This window comes from Myxocyprinus asiaticus, chromosome 22 (assembly GCF_019703515.2).
Source record: "Myxocyprinus asiaticus isolate MX2 ecotype Aquarium Trade chromosome 22, UBuf_Myxa_2, whole genome shotgun sequence".
In the NCBI taxonomy this organism is placed as follows: Eukaryota; Metazoa; Chordata; class Actinopteri; order Cypriniformes; family Catostomidae; genus Myxocyprinus; species Myxocyprinus asiaticus.
In genome coordinates, this window is record NC_059365.1 from 12,828,808 (window position 1) to 12,838,441 (window position 9,634).

The 9,634-nt window shown below is 39.1% G+C and overlaps 1 protein-coding gene across 5 annotated transcripts in view; it reads left to right on the top strand.

Annotated features, from left to right (window-relative positions):
- LOC127413068 (rho guanine nucleotide exchange factor 37-like) overlaps positions 1–9,357 on the top strand; it is an 86,089-nt gene extending 76,732 nt beyond the window's left edge. For 4 of the 5 annotated variants that reach the window (XM_051649906.1, XM_051649909.1, XM_051649905.1 and 1 more), the window contains one exon: positions 6,082–9,356. In XM_051649906.1, the coding sequence (XP_051505866.1) occupies positions 6,082–6,291 (210 nt within the window). In that variant the 3' untranslated portion in view covers positions 6,292–9,356. Of the gene's footprint in view, positions 1–6,081 lie in introns of all 5 variants that reach the window. The other variant, XM_051649910.1, reaches the window with a different exon arrangement.
- Positions 9,358–9,634: the final 277 nt, after the last annotated feature.

A 9,634-nucleotide genomic window follows, 5' to 3' on the forward strand; every position in this document is an offset into this window, starting at 1 on the left:
AGCATTGTGAATTCAGTAATGAAAGAACAGAAATGAAGTGTCGCTCCTTGTCAGCTGAAGTGACATGCTATATTAAGGCTACACAAACGGCACACATGCACACTTAATTCATTCATCTGTGTGATCTGGCTGTCAAATGGCTCCTTATCATTTCAGCTTCATGTTTAGATAAGCAGAAATGTTTGAGGCAGATTTTTGACTGGATGTGCAAGTGGTAATACGGTTATTGTGACTGTAAAACTGTGACTAAATATTCCTAAATACCCTTTATGGGTTATTTATGATTTTGACAGTGCAGCAGTTTTCATTCAGTTGATAACAAAACAGACCATCTGACAAGACTAACAGATTTATTTGCATATTATAGTTATTATGTGTGTTATGTATTCAGTGTTTCAGGGCTCAAGTTGAATATAGCTTAGCATTGTGTTTTCAAAGCAGATTTTGTTGTGGGTGGTTGCTGTGGTGTTACTATGCAGTTGTTGTGGTATTCTGACATACGTGTTTTTTAGCGTATTGCTATGCGGTTGCTAGGGTGTTCTGGGTGATTGCTAAGTTGTAACTCACTGTTCCATGTTTAAAAAAAAAAAAAAAAGCCCACCCCAAATTAGTTTTTGATGGTTAGATTACCATCTGAGAAAAAAAAGTGGTTAACTGGTTTTACAATTATTTGCTAATTTTCTTATTATGTAACAGCACTGAGGCAAAAAAGTAATATCATATTACAACTGATAGTGTTAGTGGACACATTTCTAAGTGTTATATTGACGCTAAGCACAGCCCTACAATAAGAAAACTGAAATGTACACAAAAAATAAATAGGAGGTATATAATAAGACTTGCTCCAACGTAGGACACAACACCGCTTATGCGCATCCCGGGCGCAGAATAATGCTTTATTGTAACCAGAGTGCTTGGCTTCGCTTCAAAAGTGCATAACTGCAGGATTATTGTGGGTGCGTAGCATGTAGTTTACAGCATCCAACAGTTGTTGTTTTTTCTACTGCAACCATTTATTAAAATCCATTATCTGTCAGAGACCCCACCATAATGAATCAGCAACAGAATCCATGAAAATATTGTCTTTTAATCTGTCCACAACACTTCACAAATAAATCTGTGAAATACGCATAATAATGGGAACAGTGCTTACAGCAGGCAATTCAAAGTCCAATAATGACTAAAATTGAAATGAATTGTTGAATGCAGCAATTTTTTGCTTTAATGAGGATGATTTAATACGCAGCTTCTCAAAGTTTACCACGCTGATAGCAAATGTACTGTCAGCACACTTAAACATAAAAAAATAATAAAATCTCTTAATTCATCCCTTTAAAGGCACCACAACTAAAAATATTAAACTCACTAGTTTGTTGTCAGACAACTTGTGGAACATCCTGTCCTATTTGTAGGATGTGTACCTTTAAATGACTGTCTGCTCTAAAACTCTAATGTTTTAAGTCATTTTCAGTAACCCTTAATAATTCAAATTCTCCCAAACAGCCACTTTAAGTTGCTCTTTTAGTTTCTATGACTATATGAGAATTGAAAATTCATGTTCAGTAGTCGCCACATCCCTACGGCAAGTCTCGATTATATTCTGGTCCATATATATGATTCGGGTCCCTCCTTTAATGCAAGTCTATGAGATTTTTTCTCTCAGTTTTTCATGAAAATCCCAAGGCAAAATCCTAAGTCTGATAGCTAAGAAGGGAAATGGAATATCTAGGAAAAAAATTTATGTCCAAGGCACAAACCGTTCAGAATAAGTTACACACTGAAGATTAATACTTAGTTCAAATCAGTAACCATATGAAAGAGCAATAGGATATAGCAAGTTACAGTTAGTGTTTGCAAGTACCTATTAAATGTGATGGATAAGGCATTACTGTGTTTAGCCTTAAGGGAGAGCAGTTCTTCTAAATATCCTTTTTTTGAGAAGCCTTTATGCTCTTTTTCTGTTCTTAAGACCTATTCAGCATAAGATCTCTTTCCCTTATTAACTTTATCAAAGAAACAGCCCACTCTTCACACTTGTAAATGTCTGGAGCACATTGTATAACAGTTAAGACCACTTCACATTCAAATCTGAAAAGATATTGCAAGTACTCTTCGGAAACAAATGAGCTTTAAAAAAAAGCACATACTGTATGTTCTCTAGGCAGATTATACAGTCATTTTTTTGGCATTCGTGTGCAGTTTAGCATACTGCTTTTTTAATGTTATGTAATGTTAGTCAGTCAGTTAGCCAGCCAAAATATATGACTGGATATACAGTTGAAGTCAGAAGTATACATACACGTTAGCCAAATACATTTAAACTCAGTTTTTCACAATTCCTGACATTTAATCGTATAAAACATTCCCTGTCTTAGGTCAGTTAGGATCACTACTTTATTTTAAGAATGTGAAATGTCAGAATAATAGTAGGGAGAATGATTTATTTCAGCTTTTATTTCTTTCAACACATTCTCAGTGGGTCAGAGATTTACATACCCTTTGTTAGTATTTGGTAGCATTGACTTTAAGTTGTTTAATTTGGGTCAAACATTTTGGGTGGCCTTCCACAAGCTTCTCATAATAAGTTGCAGGAATTTTGGCCCATTTCTCCAGACAGAACTAGTGTAACTGAGACAGGTTTGTAGGCCTCCTTGCTCGCGCACGCTTTTTCATTTCTGCCCACAAATTTTCTATTGGATTAAGGTCAGGGTTTTGTGATGGCCACTCCAATACCTTGACTTTGTTGTCATTAAGCCATTTTGCCACAACTTTGGAGGTATGCTTGGGGTCATTGTCCTTTGGAAGACCCATTTGCGACCGAGCTTTAAATTCCTGGCTGATATCTTGAGATGTTTCTTCAATATATCCACATACATTTTCTTCCTCATGATGCCATCTATTTTGTGAAGTGCACCAGTCCCTCCTGCAGCAAAGCACCCCCACAACATGATGCTTCCACCCCCTTGCTTCATGGTTGGGATGGTGTTCTTTGGCTTGCAAGCCTCACCCTTTTTCCTTCAAATATAACGATGGTCATTATGGCCAAACAGTTAAATTTTTGTTTCTTCAGACCAGAGGACATTTCTCTAAAAAGTAAGATCTTTTTCCCCATGTGCACTTGCAAACTGTAGTCTGGCTTTTTTATGGCGGTTTTGGAGCAGTGGCTTCTTCCTTGCTGTGCAGTCTTTCAGGTTATGTCGATATAGGACTCATTTTACTGTGGATTTAGATACTTGTCTACCCGTTTCCTCCGGCATCTTCACAAGGTACTTGCTGTTGTTCTGGGATTGATTTGCACTTTTCGCACCAAACTACGTTCATCTCTAGGAGACATAATGCGTCTCCTTCCTGAGCGGTATGATGGCTGCGTGGTCGTATGGTGTTTATACTTGCGTACTATTGTTTGTACAGATGAACGTGGTACCTTCAGGCATTTGGAAATCGCTCCCAAGGATGAACCAGACTTGTGGAGGCCCACAATTTTCTTTCTGATGTCTTGGCTGATTTTTTTCGATTTCCCATGATGTCAAGCAAAGAGGCACTGAGTTTGAAGGTAGGCCTTAAAATACATCCACAGGTACACCTCCAATTGACTCCAATTAGCCTATCAGATGTTAAATTAAGCTTGACATCATTTTCTGGAATTTTCCAAGTTGCTTAAAGGCACAGTTAACTTGGTGTGTGTACATTTCTGACCCACTGGAATTGTGATATAGTCAATTATACGACAATACTTGAACAAAAATGAGCTGTATGGTTGAGTTGCCAGACAGAAGCCAATGTCACAAAAAATATGCCTGACAACACCTTGACACGCCTCACAGCTTCTGGCACACTGTAATTTGGAGTGACGAGACCAAAATAGAGCTTTATGGTCACAACCATAAGCGCTATGTTTAGAGAGGGGTCAACAAGTATTGTGCTGCTTGAAACAACCATACCGTCTTTTTCAAGAGCACACTGTATTTCTCCTGAGGTTACCTGTGGGTTTTTCTTTGTATCCCAAACAATTCTTCTGGCAGTTGTGGCTGAAATCTTCCTTGGTCTACCTGACCTTGGCTTGGTATCAAGAGTTCCCCGAATTTTCCACTTCATAAGTGATTGAACAGTACTGACTGGCATTTTCAAGGCTTTGGATATCTTTTTATATCCTTTTCCATCTTTATAAAGTTCCATTACCTTGTTACGCAGGTCTTTTGACAGTTCTTTTCTGCTCCCCATGGCTCAGTATCTAGCCTGCTCAGTGCATCCACATGAGAGCTAACAAACTAATTGACTATTTATACACAGACACTAATTGCAATTTAAAAAGCCACAGGTGTGGGAAATTAAACTTTATTTGTCATTTAAATCTGTGTGTGTCACCTTGTGTGTTTGTAACAAGGCCAAGCATTCAAGGGTATGTAAACTTTTGATAAGAGCCATTTGGGTGATTTCTGTTATCATTATGATTTAAAAAGGAGCCAAACAACTATGTGATGATAAATGGCTTCATATGATCACTATCCTTAAATAAAAGACAGTTTTTTTGCATGATCAGTCATATTTTCAAAATCAATGCCAAAATGTCACAATTTCTGCCAGGGTATGCAAACTTTTGAGCACAACTGTATATAGACAGTTGTGAAAAATGTTGTATAGTGGGGATGTTTCCAGAACAATGCCAAAATAACTTTTTATTTATCAATTAACGTAATAAGTGTATAAGTGCAGTAAACGTAAAAAACAAAACAAAATGAAATTAATATTTGGTGTGACTGTTGCAGTAACCAGTTGGTAGGTAGCTGTGGAGTGTGTAAACCTCACTCTCCGGCCTCAAGATGCGCACTAGCGACTGTCACTAGAGGTTGTAGCCTTTACCCTCCTCGTTAGCACGCCCGGCTGCCATGCCGGAGACCCTGGTTCAAATCCCGTTCAGAGCGGATCAAGCAGGACAGGTTACATGACAACCCTATGCCTTTGAACAGCACCAATTCTCCTTGGTACACTTTTGCACATTTTTTCAAGGTCAATCTTGAAGAACTTGACACAGTTCTGTGTATTTAGTCTTAATTGCTTATGTATATACAGTGACGTAACTGCAGGGAGTGCAGCCACCCTTGGACCCAGAGTGAAAGGGGGCCCCACGACAGTGCAGAAAACAACAGACGGGGACAACCCAGCAGCATCTATTCTACTGTAATATAGTGGAAAAAAATGACTGTTAACAATAATGAAAATCATCACTGAAAACAATGGGAATAGTAAAAATAGAACGTCTGCATGCGATACGGTAATGAGAATTGGGGAATGTGCTTAAGTGTCTTGATTGTCAAAAAATCTTGATTGTCTTAAATGTAGGCTTCATTTTCTTTATACATACAAGTTCTTTTTTATTTATTATTATTGTTATTATTGATTTGGGGTTGATTATGAATATTTTTGCAAGTGGAAGACAATTTGCATTCTTCTGCATGAAAGCTGCGCATGGGACGCTCTTGGACTTTCCATCACGACAGTGACCCTAAGCACAAGGCCAAGTTGACCCTCCAGTGGTTACAGCAGAAAAAGATGAAGGTTCTGGAGTGGCCATCACAGTCTCCTGACCTTAATATCATCGAGCCACTCTGGGGAGATCTGAAACGTGCGGGTCATGCAAGACGACTAAAGACTTTGCATGACCTGGAGGCATTTTGCCAAGACGAATGGGCAGCTATATCACCTGCAAGAATTTGGGGCCTCATAGACAACTATTACAAAAGAGTGCACGCTGTCATTGATGCTAAAGGGGGCAATACACAGTATTAAGAACTAAGGGTATGCAGACTTTTGAACAGGGGTCATTTCATTTTTTTCTTTGTTGCCATGTTTTGTTTTATGATTGTGCCATTCTGATATAACCTACAGCTGAATATGAATCGCATAAGAAATAAAAGAAATGTGTTTTGCCTGCTCACTTATGTTTTCTTTATAAATCGTTCATATATTACCAATTCTCCAAGGGTATGCAAACTTTTGAGCACAACTGTATAAAGTCTGGTCACCATCACATTAGCAGGTTCTAAGCTTCTAAAGAACTCAAACTCTCCTCTCCATCTGCAGGTGTACGCAGGCTACGACTTCACCGCGAGGAGCAGTCACGAGCTCTCTCTGAGGGCCGGAGAGCCTGTGAGGGTGGTGGAACCTCACGATAAGCGTGGAAGCAAGGAATGGAGTCTAGTGGAGGCGCGGGGCCAGAGAGGCTACGTCCCCTCCAACTACCTTGCCGTCCTGCCATCTGTAATCGCATCACCCACCTTTCCTTATTGCTAATGGGCATTACCGTGTATATAAAACCTCCTCTGCTGCTGATACTTAATTTGGTAGCTAGCATCCAAACACACAGACCATGAGAACCACTCTCACTGAAGAGCTCTTCATACATTAGGGGGTGGATGGCTGCTGTTTGATGCTTCATTTGACTGGTGTATGGACTTGAGTGCTGTGGAGTGGTTGCCCATATACTTGATCTGCGCTTTGCCTGGCGCTGTTACCAGAGGAGATTGTTTTATCCAATGAGGAAAGAGCTGTAGGGGCACATGCTGTTGTGTGGATAGCACATGGACCGTGTTGGAGTGTGCAGTTACTTATGATGAACAGACACTCATTAATGGGTGTTAAACCACTTGGATCCGCTACTCAGATGTACACTGGAACGGTTCTTTGGGCTGCCCTGGGATTACATTTTTTTTTTTTTTTTTTTAAATGTATGCTAGACTTTGTTCTACTTAACTGCTCCACTGTCATACCAATGAAGGAGTTGAGAAATTAATGCTTAACTGCTGAAAATGGAGTCTGCATTAGATTTCAGCCCACTTTATATTAATGGTTAATATTCAAAAAAGGATTAGCCACTATGAATGCTTTTATTAATACTTGATGGACACTTTTTAACTGTTTTAAATGTCAATTATATAAAGGCCCTAAAGGGTATTTAGACACTTAAAGGGATAGTTCGCCCATTTGATCACCCTCATGTTGTTCCAAACACATGACTTTAGAGATGTTTGGCAGAATGTTCAGTCTCGGTCACTATTCGCTTTCATTGTATGGAGAAAAGATGCAAGAAAAGTGAATGCCGACTGAGGCTGTCATTCTAACATCTTTTGTGTTCCACGTAAGAAAGAAAGTCATGGGTTTGCAACAACATGAGGGTGAGTATATGTGACAGAGTTTTCATTTTTGGGTGAACTATCCCTTTAAGCCACACTTACAAATGTACATGTATGTCATCGAATTAGATAGCAAAATATCAAACCAGGTGTACTTTATTTTAAAGGGGTCATTAATTTCCCTTGATCTTTTGACATATAAGAGGTCAGTGTACTATAAAAACGTACTGTATGTTTCAGAACTCAGAACTTCATTTGCATTTTTTTAAACCAAGCTGCCAAAACTACCCGTTCTCTACTTCCTCCACATTGTGATGTCATATTGTGGTAGACATTTGCATCTGACCTCCTCACATCAATGATCATGCTTTACAAATATATGACAGATATTTTTTTTCCTGTGTGTATGCAAAAAAGTGAACATCAAGAAACATATTAAAATAATAAAAATAGACGTCCTGACCCTTTTAAAGAAATAACACAAGCACGCTTCATTTCAGCAAAACATTTCAGAAAAAAGTTTTTTTAGACTTTTTTTTTTTTTTATTATTATGAAATAGAAAATAGATCAAAATAAAGATTCTTTTTTTGAGCAGGACTTTTTAAAATGTCATACATCCACCAAAAAAAAAAACTTGGGACCAGTTGCTTAAAAGTAATTGCTAGAATGGAAGTGAAGTGAATTGAAGTTCGTTTTGAGATAAAGTCTTGCATCGTTTCTTGAAGATGCAACTTGGTTTGATATTTTGCTATAAAGTGCAATGACATTCATAAATTTTCAAGTGTGGCTTAAGTTTCCAAATACTTTTTGGGGCCATTGGATATTGAAGACACCATAATGATGTGGAATCATTAAGCTATTCTTATTGCTTACATGCTGACTCGGTTCAGGCTGATGCATTGTTCTTGTGTTGGTGACCTCATAACCTCTATAGTGAAAGACTTGGCCCACATTTAAAGGTGCTGTAAGCGATGTTAGCTGTTCTAGAACTTCCACGAGACTTAGCCGTTGAATTAGACACGCACACACAGATATGCTTGGAGACATAATTAGAGATGGAGCTGTAGAGCAACTCAATTTCACAAAAAAATAAATAAATAATGCAATTTGATCTCAGCGAGTCCAAACAGTTACACTGACCTTGTCAAAAGCAGCTCTCAAACTAATGCTCTCAGTTTCCTTTTGCCCATATATGGGCTGCCCTGTGAACATGCAGATTGATTGAAAGGCAGAAAGGGCTTCAAAATCTTCTGATTGGCTAAACAAAGAATCTGACTGTGGTCATTTTTTACCCCCCCCCCCCCCCCAGCTGTTTACAGAGCCTAGGGCCAGTACAGAGACAGGTGTGATATTTCATGACATCTATTTCAGTTATATCTGACAGGTAATAGGGATGTTTTCTGCATGTGATTTCATAAGAAAATCATTTACAGCACCTTTAAAGATTCAGCTGCAGATGAGTCTCAGTTGCTGCAGTGCCTGTCATTATAAACAGTCTGGCTGCAGTTCAATCTGCTCCCCACTAGAGGCATCAGAGCATCTTGTGTGGAGCCTGACATCTTTACCTTAGTCAGTGTTGGGCTAATCCGCCCCAAACAGAGTCATATATTATTCATCTGATCCTCGAAATTGCCTTAACAGGGATCCAGGGAGAGGCGGTTCACCTCATCCTATTGCTGTCCTCCTGGTGATTCTAGCCCATGCATTTGACATCATCTGTACATAACTTTTAAAGAGATATTTATTGTTATTTATTTCACATGTCTCATCAGCATACCAACTCTTAATATTAATTTTATGATTTAATCTCATTAAATCACTATACCTGCTCAAATCCCTCTCATATGTAAAATTTCTGCATTTTAAAGAGGCTTTGGATGAAGTCTTACGACTGACCTCTGAGTGCTGTATTTATGCCCAGCAGATTCTAACCGTAATGTGAACAAAGCTAAATATGTGTCTGCTGCAGAGGTTTATTTTGAAAGAATGCATTAGGTTTTTTTTATTTTATTTTGGAGGCTGCGTTTTGCCCAAGCGCAGCTATTCCTCTGAGGCTGGGTAAATGTCATGGCAGGGTTGATGATGACTGTGTTTTTTTGTGCTGCAGGGAGAGCAGGGATGCTGCGGTCCACAGTGCGTGAGCGCCGCCTGTCAGTCGCACCTCCCTTTTCTTAAGAGCTGGTTGCCAGCAGAGCTTTGATGCACTGAACCCATACAGCTACCGCTTCCTCTATGCGACAGAACTCAAAGCTCTAAAAATAAATGTCTCTATTCAGTGGTCTAAAAATAGCTTCTTGTCGACAATATCCCTCTACAGCTCCCCTTATTGGAGAGTATGGGGACTGCGGCTGCTATTTCTCACCCTCCTCTGGGAGGTGACGTCTCTCACGTTACAGCAAACCGTGCCCTGGCCCTGCTCTCCACTTCAGCTGAAGAGCTGTGGGGAAGTGCTATGGTAATTAGATATATTATGTATCCCTTACAACATTACATACTATGGAGC